Here is an 18,731-nt window from a genome sequence, read left to right as displayed (position 1 = left end):
CACAAATGTACTACAAAATACTAAGGCAACCATACAAACTACAAATGTACTACAAAATACTAAGGCAGCCATACAAACTACAAATGTACTACAAAATACAAAGGCAACCATACAAACCACAAATGTACTACAAAATACTAAGGCAACCATACAAACCACAAATGTACTGCAAAATACTAAGATAACCATACAAACCACAAATGTACTACAAAATACTACAGTAGATGCTTGCATCCTAACAATTTATGTTACATTCCAAAGTATGGGTCTTTGTGCGTGAACACTGTTAGCACTACATATGCTCCAAGAAAATGAATACAAAAGCAATCTAGTACCAGGCATCTCTACTGTTGACTGTCTACAAGTGCTTGAGGGTCACACACATTTGCAGCCACTCTCTGGTCTTCCAACATTTGTCAATGATATGTACATCTTTGGATACCTTAGATGCAAAGATATTGTATACATTAAAGGCAGCATTCTGTCAGCAACCAGGGATGATGGCTCTGCCAGCACAGTTGTTGCTGATATCCAGGGTGCAGTGCAGAAAACCATCATGGCAAACTACAATGTCCACCCAAACATCTTCATTTTGCACGCAGTAGCAACAAAGGTATAGTATGAAATACAACAGAGCAGATAGAATTTGATGCAAATGAAGAGCTTGATCTGCATGGGAATCACAAAACAACCCCGATTCAAGTACACCTGTTGTTGCTGTGTTTGTGGCAAACGTTGCTGTGGCCAAAATTCCTATGGAACAGTTGCAGACGTGTTTGGGAGATTTTAATAATTGACAACTCACCTATGGATATGGACTCGACTCCATTGACTACATGCACAATTTCTCTGGTGTTCTTGATCAACCATGTCTTCAACAGTACCTACTCAGCCAAGGGTTTCATATATTAAACAACGACACACCCACGGATGATGCATCAGGCACTATTTCTGGACAATATAAACAGCATTGGAGTACTCACTCTTTTGTTTCTATTACAAACACCTGAACAATGCCAACAAAATTGTTTTCCAGTATTGAATTTTGGTGAAATTTACAAACCATTTAGAGGCCACCTGGCGGACTGCACCAGTTGTACAAATGTGCACTTGAAAGAAACATCCCTGCAACCAGATATACAAGCACAAAAATGCACATATAGAGAAGTATCGCTATATGCATGTCAACAAGGTGTCACACTTAATTTTAAAACTGCAGAAATCGTGAGTGATGTAATATTGCAGTTGGTATTGCAGCATGAACAAAAACTATTTGTTAAACAACCAACATTATGAGGGTGGACAAATGTCGCCAGTGCGTTGGATTGTTGCATGGTGCTAGCCAATCAGCCCAACCACACAATCTCTATAGACTGGTATGCACATACAAAAATTAACCATGTATCCATGATATGCATATGACCCACAAAAACAGATATTGAAGATGAAGCAAAATGGGCACAGGCCGTGGTATGGGCAATGTCGGAAGTTGGATTTCAGTGGACAAAGATGGTATTTCACTGCAACCACTGTGATGCTACACAAAAGATCTCAAAGCAAAAACAAAAATGTCCACTTGCAACCATCCCGTACAAATACACAACGTACCAGATCAATTGATTCTAGTGCCAGATTCCACATACTGTATGTGTCTTGGATCGGCATGTTCAAAAGAGCCGTGCTATTGTTGTAGAACAGCCAGTCTATCCTTGAAAGGAAATTGCAACCAATCAATGTATTTTGCTGCTGTCTACCAAAATAGAAAGAAAAGGCGGTTGGAGATCGCAGATGTCGGTCTGTGAGGCATTGTCGAAAAAAGAAACAGAAAATAATTGGAAACATGTTCCAAACAACCTAAACAGGCTTGACTGCTAGGACTTCGACACTACAATGACAACAGTACTGCTGCAATGAGAGTCATTCTCGATGTACAGACAGATTGCAAGCAGTCCATGGACCACAACTGGTCTAGGCACACAGCCTGGGCCACAAAAGGACTAGAAGCCATTCTACAGTTGTGCAGAAAGTATTTCATTGAATACGAGGACAAAAGAAATAGATCATCATCTTCTGTGCTTGTTCCACAACAATAATGGCATGGAAATATTTTGGAACAAAATACATATCCTAGAAGTGCCAGATGAGCTGGAACGGGACAATACATACAGACTTGTCAAAGCACTTGATACAGCAATACAACATATGGGCTTGGTGGAGTATGTTGCAGAAGTGCTGGGAATCCAACTGTACAATTTGGAAGCACCAACAAATGCAAATGGCTACAAGATTGTCAATGTCAAACAAGGGGAATACATTTGCTACAAATATGCAGAACTGTATTTCAAGGCACACCCTGCATGAATTTGTTTTTTGTAATTGTACAACAGCAAAGGGGAGAGAACAAATGATTGGGAAATACCCATGTATGGTTTCTACTTATCGAGTGCAGTTTGGAATAATTGGGCAATCATGGTCTACGTCTGGCACCTAACTGATGCTAAATGGGGATCAACATATACAAAGGAGAAAAATTGAACTATTGCACATGCAGCCAGTATTGGGCAAACATGTCTTGCAACTGGACTGCAAGCAATCCATGTTTTGGATTGCTCAGGATTTTTTTAATGTGGTGCAATTCTTCAAGAGTTCTTACAAGAATTTCTACAGCAGCCACAGACTGCAATGCTTTTCTCCATGCCACCATGGGAATGTGCAGTGGTTGGGAATCAGGGTAGTTGAATGGAACAAATGCAAAATCATTATTTGCATAAGAGTTCCATATGAGTAGACAATAGTTCAGCCAAATTCCATAGATGAAATTGGGGAAACCTTTGTTGATCACATGATATAGATTGGTTCCAATCCATTTTCTGACTAGCCAAACAACTTCTGGGAAACAATCAGGTCTACTACACCAACAAAACAGAATTCAGATGTACCATACATAGACCATAGTTGCTGCAGTTCTTTTACACTTGCTGCACACACTTTTTATAGTAGTCCATTTGCTTTGGCTTGTTCTAGTACAATTGCTTATGCTTATTCAGGAAATCATTGTAGCTTGTCCTACTCAAGAAAAGGTTGAGCTTGTGCTTGGCCATACCACTGTTTTTTTGTTGTTGTCGGACAATGCCTATGATACCATTATGTATACATCCTGGACAAAATCTATTGTTCTATTGGCTGTCCGTGGATCAACACACACAAAAAAAATTGGTTTGGAGCACAATAGTTTTAGTAATTTGTTTTGGAAACCAGGACATACTCGACAGCAAGGTTGGTCAATACAGTGGACAATATCAATGGTGCCACATCCACAGAACCACTAGTTTTTGCAAATGTTTGTGTAAAATCAATTCTACCAGTATTATACTTTGTTTTTGCCAGTTTGTGGCACAGATTTGACACAAGTATCTGCATCCATGTAGCGTCTGATTGCCAACAGGCAACAGACCAATTTGACACAAGTATCTGCATCCACGTAGCCTCTGATTGCCAACAGGCAACAGACCAATTCGACACAAGTATCTGCATCCATGTAGCCTCTGATTGCCAACAGGCAACAGACCAATTTGACACAAGTATCTGCATCCATGTCTGATTGCCAACAGGCAACAGACCAGTTTGACACAAGTATCTGCATCCATGTAGCCTCTGATTGCCAAAAGGCAACAGACCAATTTGACACAAGTATCTGCATCCATGTAGCCTCTGATTGCCAACAGGCAACAGATCATGACTTCCTCTTCCACAGGTTCTGGGGACTTGTTGCTGGCAAGAATATTCCACAACATTTTTTCCAGCAATTGGACGCACCCAAGCTGGCATATGCTACCATATTTACCATATATGATGTGACACCATAAATTAATTTTTAAAGTAATTTTCTTGTGCACTGTATGTTCTGAGGCATGTCCTGAGGCACATCATTTTACCGAGTCTTAAGTTGTGGGATACTTTATGAATCATTAGAAAATTACATGTTGGAAAATGCACTCCAACTGAAATTTTATTTTAAAAAAAAGCAAACTGTACATGAGATAATACTCTTTAATCCACTGCAGCAGCATCTCAAAACAACCCTTCTCATGCATACGTACGATCCATTCTTTCGGTGCATGCCATGAAAAATCATTGTTGGCAGCACATCTCCTGAAGCGAAAACTGTAATGACTAAAATCAGATTTTCTAAATCTGCACCAATCTTGCTAATTCTCACACTTTTAATCCCCATCTTATCATCAGTCCGCCCAGCATTGAGATCAAAGTACATTAGAATTGCATCCATGTTAATGATCATATTGTCGGCAAAATCATCTTCTTCTCTTCTGCCCTTCACGAATTCATCAAATGATTTTATTTTCTTCAAATCCTCAGGGCGATGCTGGATCATTGATGTCCATGCACATTCCATTGTTTCAATTTACTTTACAAATTAATGTGAATACCAGTGTAAAGGAACCAAAGTTAGCTTCCATATCTTGCCTGACTATGTTTATTCAATTTTTTTTTTTAAAATCATCACACTTAAAAGAATCCAAAGTCAGCTTCCTAGATTGGCTTTTTTTAAATAAAAAAAACCTTTGTATTGATACTGGCTTAAAAGTATCCAAAATCGGTTTCCGAGGTCAGCCTGCTTTGTAATAAAAATAACCTTTCCCTTTGATGCCCTGACTGTAAGTTCAAACAGTGAGCATTGATGTTTGCGGGTAAATAGTATACACAGCAATAACTGGCTTTAATAGTACTTTTTGTAACCCATGCTGGTGAAAAGATTGTCACTTGCATTCAAGGGAATGTATTTTCAAATTATGATTTTTATTTTGTGAGATACAATCATATAGTTGTCCTGGATATACACCTCTCCCTCGATAACTCGTGCACAATGGGGTCCACAAACATAGACTGCACTATAAGTGAGGTGCAAGTTACTGAGGGACCTCCAGAAATTGAAAAAAATTACTTTGACATCAAAAAAACCATTGGGCGGAGGCAGGGTTAGGGAACTGGGCTGTTTATGGACTGAATCCCCATTTTACAATCATGTCAATAATAATTTTTAATAATGTGCTTTTTCTAATGAAGTTGTTTGTTATTCAGTTTAAATAACATTTATTTTCAAAATGTCCAACATATGAAAGATAGTTCCAACTGGTTTCAGCAACCATCACATGTACGCAAAAAAATCTGTTGTGTCACTGCTTTTTGTTTGAGGAGTCTGGTTCCCAAAGTGCTGTTTAATATTATTCTGCCATATCGGGAGTCCACAGAGCAGGGAACTAGACTATCTGTTGATACACTACCAAACAAGCTTCCTTTTTTTTAAAAATGTGACATTTATTTTGTGAGACATTCTTCTACATTTTTTTGCATTGCTCAGTTAGTGCAATATTTATGTCATGAATTAATTAATTGGAATTAATAATAAAACTTCTTATCATCCTTGAGGATATCCCTAAGTGCCAGTTCATGAATTCTCTAAAACTTACTTACACAATGGTCCGTAGCTGCGAAATCAAGCTTTTTATTTTACAAAGTATTCATTTCGCTTGGCTGTCTTGTTATCTTTGATCACAGTTATGAAAGAGTCAGTTAATTTAAGGTAGTTTATGTTACATATACAATAACATTTATAAGTGTTCAATTGATCAAATGAAGTGAATTCATTCAACATACGACCGGGGCCACTAGATTTTGTAGGATTTTCGTGCCTTTTAACTTTTCTTTTATTCGACCTCCTTTATTTGATTCAAAAGACATAATGTGATAATACAAAGAAGGCCAGCTTTTAATTCAGTGCAACAATACAACAAATACGTCCGGAAATCAGTTATCATAACATGGTTTGCACTTAACTAGGTTCTCAGAGAAATGCTTGCAGACATAGCTGTTACAGTAGATTGACACATTTATGTTTAATTACAAGAGGACACAACCTCTTCAGTGGCCTAGTGGTTACAGTGTCCTCCTCAGATGGGGTAAGGCGTGGATTCGATCCCCGGTTGAGTCATACCAAAGACTTACAAAATTGGTCCTAAAGAATCCTCGCTTGGCACTCAGCATTAAGATTTTAGTGTTAGGGCTGGTCTGCCTGGTGTCAGGATAATGTGACTGGGTGGGACATCATGCTAGATGTCTGCAGCATAATGCCCCTGTTCTAGACATCACTATAAACTGCAACACTGCAGACATCATAGCGATATGACTGAAAAATTGTTAAAGCTACATTAAAAATCCAAGTCACACACACACATACGCAAGAGGACACATTGCATTTATTATGATTACACTTGAAAGGAACTAAAAGATGGAACTAGAACACAAATTTCAAGTGATTCAAAATCATTTGATTTGTATTTATTTATTAAAGTACTGCCTCCACTTGGCGTGAGTGAAATTTTTATTGATCAAAATTTCCTTATTAATTGCAGTGTACTAGGAATGTCGTTTGGAAAGAAAATGTAAAAATTGTAAGATTTTTTAAAAAAATTGACATTTCATTGTGTTGTTTTAATTTTCTAGGTCCTATGTACTGTTTTCGACTATAAAACGAGCGATACATCAAAGTTTCTGTTACCAATTTTGATCACGATTTTCTTCAAGTTCAACAAATAGAGATCAATTTTTGGGTTATTTTCTGGTTTAAAAAATGGGATCCACGCTGGACCCCGCGTTATAAGTGGGTTCACGAGTTATCAGGGCACGAGTTATCATGGGAGTTTTGTAATTCAATCTTGGTTATTTTGCACCTAACACCTTGTGCAAGAATGGCAGATGTCTTTAATTGGTCGATTATTTCCCTCTTATTTGCGATTTTGTTGATCCAGTCTTCAGTTGGATAACGTATTCAAACCTTTGAGTACAACCAAACATGATTTGTTTCTCAATGTTGATGTCAGTGAACAATGTGTCATGTGTTATCGGACGTAAGTAATACATGCTACAGTATAGATGCCTGTGCTACATATATGGAGGTGCATATATTTTATTCTTTAATGCTCATGATGAAAAAAAGAGAGAAATAAATGACAAAAATACAAGGTTAGTTTATTTTATTATCAAATAAGCATTTCTTTATCTATTTAAGTATTTCTTTATCTATTTAATTGCAACATGTGGTGGGGTGCAGTGCAAATTCAAGACAAATTTATTTCATTTCTTAAGTCTTGAGACATATGTCAGAGGGAAAAAAAAATTATTTTATTGTGTCCCAGTATATGCGGTAATAACTTACTATCTAGTGCTAGTTTGGGCTGTTTTGCAAAGACAGTCTTTTTTCCCCACTATGATTTTGTTGCCACAACCAACCGATTTTCCTATGGGACATCTGCCACAAGATGTTATACACCATTTTCCAACTTAGCCACATGGTCCTCCCTAGGGCCTTCCTTGTTTTCCACTTGTATTTTTTTCTGCCTCATACTCTTCCAGCCTGGCCACACAACCCTCCAACAGGTCTGGCTCATCTTCCAATTGCTGTTGTTCCGCCACATACTTTTCCATTGCAACAACATGATCATCCAATGGGTCTGCCTCATCCTCCACAGGTTCCATCAAAACATTCTTGTCCGATTTTTGTTCGGGATAGTTGTTTTTGTTGTTGTTGTTTTGTCAATTCATTGTTTTCCATATCCGATAGAGCCAGTTGGAGCCAATCCCAAACCAGTTCTTGGCTTCTGCTACAGCAATGTTTCCAAGATGGTTTCGTATCTCTTGCTCTAGTCCAGGTAGAAGGACTAATGGGCAATGGGCATTCTATTGATCCAGGATATATCAAATACACCTTGGTGTTGCAGTAGACCTTGTTGTTGTGCTAAGAAAACTAGGTCATTTCTAGGTGCCAGAATAAAACCAGCAAGTTTGGATTTGGTTTGAGGGTTTGGTTTGGGGTGTGGGTTTTGGGGCTTGGTTTTTGTGGTAGCACCTAGAACCATTATTAAGCCCCATAATTTTAATTGATCAACATTTACTGTATATTCAAATTTGAGTGAAGTTTACCATTAGTGGATTGGAAAATTAATCTCATCAATGGGTTTAAATCATTTTACTACTTTAAATAACCTGCTCTTGTGAAATGAGAGAAGTACCCATGGTTTGCATCAGCTATTGAAAATAGAACTCATAAATGACAATTTTTGGGGTCTTTATGTAACTTGTCTGAACCCACTTTTTCTTTTGGTAATTAAAAGAATTAAGATGTGTAAAAATTTAATGAAAATTTCAGTGTTGAATTTGTCTTCATTTTCAGTCCATCCAGAAATCCGAGTGGAATTTCCTTGTCAGACTGGGGCCAGGATGGTTCATTTTTACCTCAGACTTCTGCAACACCAGTTCCCAAAACCAGTTTGTATCAGCAGAGGCCCCATACAGGGGGAGCAGAATTTATTGGGCTGACCTTGCCTGTCAATATCAACATGATCTTCGAGGTAGTTTTTCATTAAGCTTCATAAGCATATAGATCAGGACAGAGTATAAGTGGAATCAGTAAATTTATTACATTTTCCATTCTTCATCCATATTAGAAGTCAATGCTGAGTATAAGACCAGGCCAGATCAATACCTTGGCTTCATCTTTTTCACTTTTTTCCATACAACAACAGGATCATTAAATGTAACTAAAAGTACCTAATTTCTTTGAAATGAAGTATTTTAAGCAAATTATGTATTTTTAGCCACATTTAATGATGCTGACTTGAAAATTTATTGAGTTACAGATAGGATAAAATTTCAATGCTGTGAGGAATGAAACTATAGTAATGTCGGGTATAATTAATATTAGTGGTATCACCGTATGCAATTTTAGGTCAACAGCAATACAGAATTTGCATCACAGATGCTTTTTCTACAGGTTTGCTTGTTTGAGAGAGAGAGAGAGGGAGAGAGATGAATTTTTTCTTCTTGCACCTAATGATAAAAATAAGAGAGATTTCAGCCTTCTTCGTCTGACTAGCCGAAGCTTTTGTCAAAGAAAGAAAAAAGTAATAAATTAAATAGTAAATTTCAACTATTAAAATACATACCATACTTCTTCCCTTTCATAGTTTAAATATTCACATTATATATATCCATACACTCTTTTTGTTTGGTTTTTTTTAATCTCTTTTGTTACTTTAAATTGCTCTGACAGTTCTGTCAGCAAGTTCAAAAGATGTCACTGGTCTCCGGAATACAAAAGAAGCACCTTGCATTTCCTTTCATTACATGGTACATTATTTATAATACCGAATGGGTAGCCTCATTTCTCTTTTGATAGCCTGGTCTGTGGGATCTTGATATAAAACTGGTGTTAGCATGGATGACCTGACTACAGCTGTATCATATTTAACTAGCATGTGAATTACACTAGAAAGATGGTGTTCTTGGCACAGTGGATATGGAAACTAAAACTAGAAGGAATTGTTTACAGTGGTATTAATTGATAATGGAGTATAGTGTTGTACTTTTGCAAGAATAAGATCACAATCAAAAGGTAACTAAACAGTATACTCCCCCACTCTCTCTCTCTCTCTCTCTCTCTCTCTCTCTCTCTCATCGGGGCATATTTTGCTTGATTACAAGGTGCAAGAAGAAAAATATGGAATACATATCTCTGCCATGGTCATTCATTTCCTGGCTTGCCTATTCTAATGCACATATATGTAATTAATTTAAACAAAGTATATTACTTGTGTATGCTGCTTTAGTGAAATTAAATCTGATGTAAGTTAAATTAATACTGAGGATCTTCAAATATTTTAAAATCCTTCTCAATGTAGTGTCCTTTGTTTTTTCTTACATGATCTCTTCCCCAAAATGAAATATTTTTTATACATTTTTTTTTTTTACTTTTGGAGATTCTTTTTGACATTTTAAAAATTACATGACATAATCCATATATAAGTCAATTCAGAGTCTTAAGATGAAGCCTGGATTTTTTAATAAAAAAGTATTGACTTATATGCCGGCAAATACGGTAATATTACAATCTCGGGTATTCTACTGATTGTGGTCTCACCAGTTTACAGCTTTCCAATTGATAAATAGGCAGGTTACAAACTGTAGACATTGTAAGAGTTACAGTTGAATACAATGATATATAATAATTGTCACTTTCCAATAGATAAATAAGCAGGTTACAAACTGTAGACATTGTAAGAGTTACAGTTGAATACACTCATATTTAATAATTGTCACTTTCCAATAGATAGATAGGCAGGTTACAAACTGTAGACATTGTAAGAGTTAAAGTTGAATACAGTGTAATATAATAATTGTTGCTTTTAGCATAATACTTTAATATTGATGACACTGACATATAGAATCTATGTTGTGATTTGGCCGAGACAAGGAAATCCCAGTCAGTGGGAAGACATATAATGTAACCTAGCAACTGGGATTTCCTTGTCTCGGTCCAAAACCCAACAAAGATTATTTTTCTCACCCAATATTTTCCTTTAAAGTAAAAAGATACCTACACTGGTGTAATGTAGTTCATGTGCAAATGTTTATATGCGGCTCATTAATACAAATATGTTAATGAGGGCTGTGGTGTGACCATTGCATCCAAAGTACACATTTTGTATGTGTGAGCAAAGAAAAATAACATCATAAAATGTTGCATAGTAATGAGGTTTTGTCATGTTTAATATATGGATGTTATATGAAATTGACAATAAATAATTAATATTTATTACAAGAAACTGTTTCATTTTCATCAGTTCCAATTTTGTAAAGTTAAATTGTAAATAATGAAACGATATTGGGTACTCAGCTCTACTGTAGTTATACTTAGTACAATCTGTAATGAAGAGAAACATGTTGCATTAGATTATTCATGGGTAATTAGTTAGCTGTATCACTATTGTATATAGCTCTCATTTTCTTTGGAGGACGTGAAACTGTTTGTGACATACTTGTGTTGTCCTTAACATTGATTGTAAAATTACCCCCCATGTATAAAAGACCCTCCAAATATGGACCCTAGCGGATAACCATGTGCTAAACTTTAAAATTCATGGATTCTTTGAAAATTTATTTTTTCTGTCTTGGAAATATGGCAAGTGCTACAGTGAAATTTGCTTATGGATTAATGGGTTGACAGATAAATGATTCCTTCTGGCTGGTAAGTGCATTATTTGTCATTAAATATTTTAGATATATTTTTGATTCAACTGGGGTACAGTGGAGATGCTTAACAAAAGCAGAATAAAGTATGTCTGACATAACACATTTCTGGCTGTTACTAAGTTTTCCGTAGTTGTTAAGAGAGTTGGGAGGCTATGAAGTGTATAGGTATATAGTCTATATGCATGGATCAGTGTTTTCTGTCATAGTTCATTTCACACAACATTGAGAATTTTATCCTATCTGTAGCACAGTTAATTTTCAGGTCAGCATCATTAAATGTAGCTAACAGTATATAATTTGTTTCACACAAAGTATTTAAACTAGTTAGGTAGCTTTAGCAACATTTAATGACGCTGACCTAAAAGTGTACTGAACTAGGCCTGAATATAGATAAATTTGACCGTGCTGTGTGGAACGAACTAGCATAATATCAAAAAGCTCCACATTGTATGCGTGTGTGTCTTTATCTCTCTCAAAATATTTTGCATGGTGTGTTCTCAAAGATGGATTGACATTAAGTTACTATGTTTTTGTTATATATTTGTTGTTGTTGTTGTTTGATTTTAGAACAACTATGTCAGGCACAGCAGAAGACAACAAGAGTTTCTTTTTTTTAAAGTAGTTTCGAGTGCATGGTCACCTTGACTGAGACGACTGGTCTAAGATGACTAGACTGAGATAAGAAAAGTAAGGTTAGCAAAACAGATTTCTCTGTCGCATGGGTGAGAAATTACCTTAGCTGCTTGAAAGTGATGTATCACCTTACAGAGGTTAGACAGTGAGTGTAGGAAGTTTATTGATAGTACACACATTTATGACCAAAGCAGATGGATGTTATCTAACTTCACCACTCCCTTGATAACACATTCCCTGATAAGTTGCAAACCCACTTATAATTCATTTCTGGTGTGGATCTCATTTTTTTTAAAAAATACTTTAAAAATTGGCCCTATGTGTTGAATATGAAGAAAATCATAATCAGAATAGGTAAACATAGCCATGATATATTGCTCATTTTATCACTGAAAATGGCAGTTGGTACCCTTAATGTTAGAATAGGTAAACAAAGCCATGATATATTGCTCATTTTATCATTGAAAATGGCATTTAGTACCATTAATGTTGGAATAGGTAAACAAAGCCATGATATATTGCTCATTTTATCATTGAAAATGGCATTTTGTACCCTTAATGTTAGAATAGGTAAACAAAGCCATGATATATTGCTCATTTTATCACTGAAAATGGCATATAGTACCATTAATGTTAGAATAGGTAAACAAAGCCATGATATATTGCTCATTGTATCACTGAAAATGGCATTTAGTACCCTTAATGTTAGAATAGGTAAACAAAGCCGCCATGATATATTGCTCATTTTATCATTGAAAATGGCATTTGGTATCCTCAGTGTTAGAATAGGTAAACAAAGCCATGATATATTGCTCATTTTATCATTGAAAATGACAGTTAGTACCCTTAATGTTAGAATAGGTAAACAAAGCCATGATATATTGCTCATTTTATCATTGAAAATGGCATTTAGTACCCTTAGTGTTAGATTAGGTAAACAAAGCCATGATATATTGCTCATTGTATCACTGAAAATGGCATTTAGTACCCTTAATGTTAGAATAGGTAAACAAAGCCGCCATGATAATATTGCTCATTTTATCATTGAAAATGGCATTTAGTATCCTCAGTGTTAGAATAGGTAAACAAAGCCATGATAAATTGCTCATTTTATCATTGAAAATGGCATTTAGTACCATTAATGTTAGAATAGGTAAACAAAGCCATGATATATTTCTCATTGTATCACTGAAAATGGCATTTAGTACCCTTAATGTTAGAATAGGTAAACAAAGCCGCCATGATATATTGCTCATTTTATCATTGAAAATGGCATTTTGTACCCTTAATGTTAGAATAGGTAAACAAAGCCGCCATGATAATATTGCTCATTTTATCATTGAAAATGGCATTTAGTATCCTCAGTGTTAGAATAGGTAAACAAAGCCATGATATATTGCTCATTTTATCATTGAAAATGGCATTTTGTACCCTTAATGTTAGAATAGGTAAACAAAGCCATGATATATTGCTCATTTTGTCATTGAAAATGGCAGTTAGTATCCTTAATGTTAGAATAGGTAAACAAAGCCATGATATATTGCTCATTTTATCATTGAAAATGGCATTTAGTATCCTCAGTGTTAGAATAGGTAAACAAAGCCATGATATATTTGCTCATTTTATCACTGAAAATGGCAGTTAGTACCCTTAATGTTAGAATAGGTAAACAAAGCCATGATATATTGCTCATTTTGTCATTGAAAATGGCAGTTAGTACCCTTAATGTTAGAATAGGTAAACAAAGCCATGATATATTGCTCATTTTATCATTGAAAATGGCATTTAGTACCCTTAGTGTTAGAATAGGTAAACAAAGCCATGATATATTGCCCATTTTATCATTGAAAATGGCAGTTAGTATCCTTAATGTTAGAATAGGTAAACAAAGCCATGATATATTGCCCATTTTATCATTGAAAATGGCATTTAGTACCCTTAGTGTTAGAATAGGTAAACAAAGCCATGATATATTGCTCATTGTATCACTGAAAATGGCATTTAGTACCCTTAGTGTTAGAATAGGTAAACAAAGCCATGATATATTGCTCATTGTATCACTGAAAATGGCATTTAGTACCCTTAGTGTTAGAATAGGTAAACAAAGCCATGATATATTGCTCATTTTATCATTGAAAATGGCATTTAGTACCATTAATGTTAGAATAGGTAAACAAAGCCATGATATATATCTCATTGTATCACTGAAAATGGCATTTAGTACCCTTAATGTTAGAATAGGTTAACAAAGCCGCCATGATATATTGCTCATTTTATCATTGAAAATGGCATTTTGTACCCTTAATGTTAGAATAGGTAAACAAAGCCGCCATGATAATATTGCTCATTTTATCATTGAAAATGGCATTTAGTATCCTCAGTGTTAGAATAGGTAAACAAAGCCATGATATATTGCTCATTTTATCATTGAAAATGGCAGTTAGTATCCTTAATGTTAGAATAGGTAAACAAAGCCATGATATATTGCTCATTTTATCATTGAAAATGGCATTTAGTATCCTCAGTGTTAGAATAGGTAAACAAAGCCATGATATATTGCTCATTTTATCATTGAAAATGGCAGTTAGTACCCTTAATGTTAGAATAGGTAAACAAAGCCATGATATATTGCTCATTTTATCATTGAAAATGGCAGTTAGTACCCTTAATGTTAGAATAGGTAAACAAAGCCGCCATGATATATTGCTGATTTTATCATTGAAAATGGCATTTAGTACCCTTAATGTTAGAATCAACATTATGAAATTTGCAAGTTTTAATAAAATTGACATTTTTGGACAGATTTTATTGGCACATTGAATTTTCAGTACACTGTAAATATTCATATATGGTGAAATAGTGACTACTGAAAACATTGAAAGAAATAATTAATTAACCAATTAAGTATGTCTTGTCAAGTGAAACTCGTGTTGTAATCTTTTAATTCTTTTGGAATGTAAACAGTATAAACGTGGAATGTTCTCTTCTATTAAAACATGACAAGAATCAATTGACTCTCACGTCGATACCCAAGAGTACTTCTGTGAAAACCTAATTAAGTGCCAGCTGTGTTTGGATCTTCATTTTGAGGAATTGTTTGCTGCATTGTAAAATTGATTAAAAGATACCCATGTTTTATCAGGTTAAGTACATCTTTTGTATCAAATTAAGTGCCAGCTGTGTTTGGATCTTCATTTTGAGGAATTGTTTGCTGCATTGTAAAATTGATTAAAAGATACCCATGTTTTATCAGGTTAAGTACATCTTTTGTATCAAATCAGTTAAGGGAGATGCAGTAAAATAGATCAAAGTCATGCTAATCCTATTGGCATTAGATCTTGTGGTCACTATTGTGTGTCGGAATCAATCCTTTCATTTGACAAATCAAACATGGTTTCAACTAATATGTACTTAAGGCAACTAAAGTATATATTAATCAGCAATATTTTATAATCATTTGTAAATGTGATCATGGAGAGAGAGTCTTGGCAAATCAGGTAGTGAAATGTGAATGATATTTGTAAAGTGTGTCACTAACTGCAAATATTATGATGTTCTCATTGGTGATTTAATTTTTGTTTAGATCCATTTAATTTATGTTTAGTAATGATTAATCTTTTGGGATCCATTTTTTTAACATTCTGCTACATCTATCAAATGATATGTCTAATGACACATGATTGAAATATCTATCAATTAATTGATATGTCTAGTGACACAAGATTGAAATATCTATTTATCAGTTGATATGTCTTGTCACACAAGATTACAATATCTGTCAGTTGATATGTCTAGTGACAAGATTAAAATATCGATCGATATGTCTAGTGACACGAGATTGAAATATCAATTGATATGTCTAGTGACACGAGATTGAAATATCTATCAGTTGATATGTTTAGTGACACATGATTGAAATATCTATCTTTCAATTGATATGTCTGGTGACACAAGGTTGAAATATCTATTTATCAATTGATATGACTAGTGACACAAGATTGAAATATCTATCTATCAATTGATATGTTTAATGACACACATATCCATCTGTCAGTTGATATGTCCAGTGACAAATGATTGAAATATCTATCAATTTATATGTCTAGTGACACAAGATTGAAATATCTATCAATTGACATGTCTAGTGACACAAAATTGAATTATCTGTCAATTGATATATCTAGTGACACAAGATTGAATTATCTTTCAATTGACATGTCTGGTAACAAGATTGAATTATCTATCAACTGATATATCTAGTGACACAAGATTGAAATATCTATCAATTGATATGTCTATTGACACAAGATTGAAATATCTATCAATTGATATGTCTAATGACAATAAATTGAATTATCTATCGATCAAATGATATATCTAGTGAAACAAGGTTGAAATATCTATTTATCAGTTGATATGTCTAATGACACAAGATTGAAATATCTATCAATTGATATGTTTAATGACACAATTAACCATCTGTCAGTTGATGTCTAGTGACACAAGATTGAAAAAATAAAAATAACATAAGTTTCAACATTGTTTCTCAAAATTAATCTGTCATTTTAAAAAAAAAGAAATCTTAAGTTTGAACAGACAATAAAACTATGTTTGAATACATTCAATTTCAGGTTCATGAAGGAGAAGATAAGAGAGCACAGGTGTCCTCTTTGCATGAAAAAACATGGGTGAATCTGGAAAGGTCACGGTCAGAAAGATCCGATAGTGGTCTGGATGAGATATTAGAACCAAAACTAAAACTACCAGGTGAGTGAAGTATATAGCCATATGACAATTGTATATTTTCAATATGATAGGCAGATGGTATGTTGGATTCACTCCATCCATATATCCCTGCATTATGTTCTCCATATAAAAATCATAACTCTTTATCTTGATGCACTTTTTGAGACCAAAGTTCCATTGTGGGTGCAAAACATGAGATGTTGCAACACAAAACTGAGCCATAGTGACCAGCTTTGTGTTAAGAGGTAAATGGAGGGGAGTAGAAGTAGTAAAATGCATGTGCTTTTTGATGGCAAGACATCAAAGTGTGATTATTACCAAATTGTCAATAATAGGTCAGAACAAAAGTTGTTTGATCAAGATCTATTTAATATACTGTAAGTAATTGAGATCTGCTTAATGCTTGTATACTTTAAGTTACAAAACATTCCTGAGCATATTTATGTGGAACGGTGCAAGATAACTTGAGTTGCAAACATTTTTTATATGTTAATAGTAATAATAGATTTTTTAGTGTGTACACTGCAGATGAACAAATTGCAAAAGTTTTATGCTGAAGGTACTGAATTTGTGAAAATTTAATAATAGTAAAATGTTATTTGTTATAATTTTGTTTGTAAATACATTGCCAGATTTCATTGTTAGGTTTTGATCAATTTCCATAGCTGTTTAAGAGATATGAGTCATAATAGACACCACTGCCAAACACACCATGATTTAATGTATATTTCAGTTACAGTACCTATTGGCCAAAAAAAATCATAGATGTTTTCATTTCTTTCTTCTGGTGAGCTGGTTTGCCAAGGTAGTAAAAGTTAATCTGACATTATATTTTAGGTGAGTATTCTAACGAGAAGAAAAACAACTTATTTTACAGGTAAACATACATTCCCTTTTTATGTTTGTATTAGGGAAAGATACAAGGTCCAGAACTGCCTCAACTAATACAGATGTCCTGCAGTCAGAGCATCAAGTAGAGATTTGTATTCAGTGTACCCATGCCCAGCATGTGGATGAAATGGCAGAAGGTAAATGTGGATGCCTGTTGATATTATTTAAATACATTAGGTTTAACCTGTAAGGGTATTTAAATTTTGCAATTAATTTAGGATGGTTTATATGATGAAATCTTGAAAGAATTCCCATAACAAATTTATCCATTAACGATCAGAATTTTATTCCATCCTAGAATTGATATTAAGGCAGTATGCTTCATCAGACTTCTAGATTGTAAACAATAAATAAATGAACAATGTTAAGTTTAATATGATGACCTCTTGCTTTAGTAAGCCCAATTGGTGAAGTCCAAAGCTAAAGCAGCTAGTACTTCCTGATCATTTATTCCCCTTGTTACAAAGACACTTGGAAAATCCTATCCATGTGTGTCACATTACAAAAGATAACTGACTACTTGAAACAGTGCAACCCTAAGGCAGAATAGCAAGAGGTGTTGAGATCAGTTTGCATCCAAGGTTGACAAATTACCTGATTCTGAGCCACCATGGAACAAGATCATATGAATAACCTCAGAAAAACTAGTCTGACCTTTACCAATACACTCACCAGATCAGGTGACTGCAAAACAGCTTTTAAATGGACTGAACAACTCAAAATTTCAATGGTAAATCATTTGCAAATAAAGAACCAAATTGCAGTATTTGCATTGAAATGGAAATCTAAAACTATTTCAAATCAAGATGTCATTGTGTTAGTTGTAACATTTACTTACCTCCTACACATGCAGCAAATAAAATATAAAGTTAAGACCAAAAAGGAAGTTTAAAGCGAAAGTAAAGGAACACCTCAGGGACATTTGCAAAAAGAAGGATACCCCAGTTTCAAAACAGTGTTCAATATCTGATAAAAGAAATTATATCATCTGACTCGGACTTTTTATTAGCATCCACGAACTTATGAATAGAGGATATTTGGGGATATACCAATAACACTCTGCAACTCCTTAAGGGATTGACAACTACTTTGAGATGGGAGTTCAGGGATTATATTTTAATTGTGTTATTAATTTATTGGGCACTTAAAATAAGGAAAATATACAATTCATGAAAGTATAGTATAAATATTATGTGATGAAAGATTTACCCTAAAAAAAATTTGTTTTGGTCAGAACTAATTGGGCAGTGCTATGTTGTGGGATTTGAGAAGCATTGCAAGGTCATTGTTGTTTTCTTACATCACTCACTTTTGTGAAAATACAAAAAAAAACAGCAAAGCAAATAATATCCAAA

The 18,731-nt window shown here is 34.5% G+C and overlaps 1 protein-coding gene across 1 annotated transcript in view; it reads left to right on the top strand.

Annotated features, from left to right (window-relative positions):
• Positions 1 to 18,731, top strand: part of LOC149806858 (rapamycin-insensitive companion of mTOR-like) — a 154,298-nt gene that overhangs the window by 121,140 nt on the left and 14,427 nt on the right. The window contains exons 29-31 of the mRNA XM_089958719.1: positions 8,249 to 8,426; positions 16,371 to 16,506; positions 17,397 to 17,513. Of these exons, the coding sequence (XP_089814845.1) occupies positions 8,249 to 8,426; positions 16,371 to 16,506; positions 17,397 to 17,513 (431 nt within the window). The remainder of the gene's footprint in view (positions 1 to 8,248; positions 8,427 to 16,370; positions 16,507 to 17,396; positions 17,514 to 18,731) is intronic.

Source organism: Sinohyriopsis cumingii, chromosome 1 (genome assembly GCF_028554795.1).
Source record: "Sinohyriopsis cumingii isolate HCF-2022 chromosome 1, ASM2855479v2, whole genome shotgun sequence".
Classification (NCBI taxonomy): domain Eukaryota; kingdom Metazoa; phylum Mollusca; class Bivalvia; order Unionida; family Unionidae; genus Sinohyriopsis; species Sinohyriopsis cumingii.
Note: the sequence above shows the minus strand (reverse complement) of the source record. Positions and strands in the feature narration are given on the sequence as shown.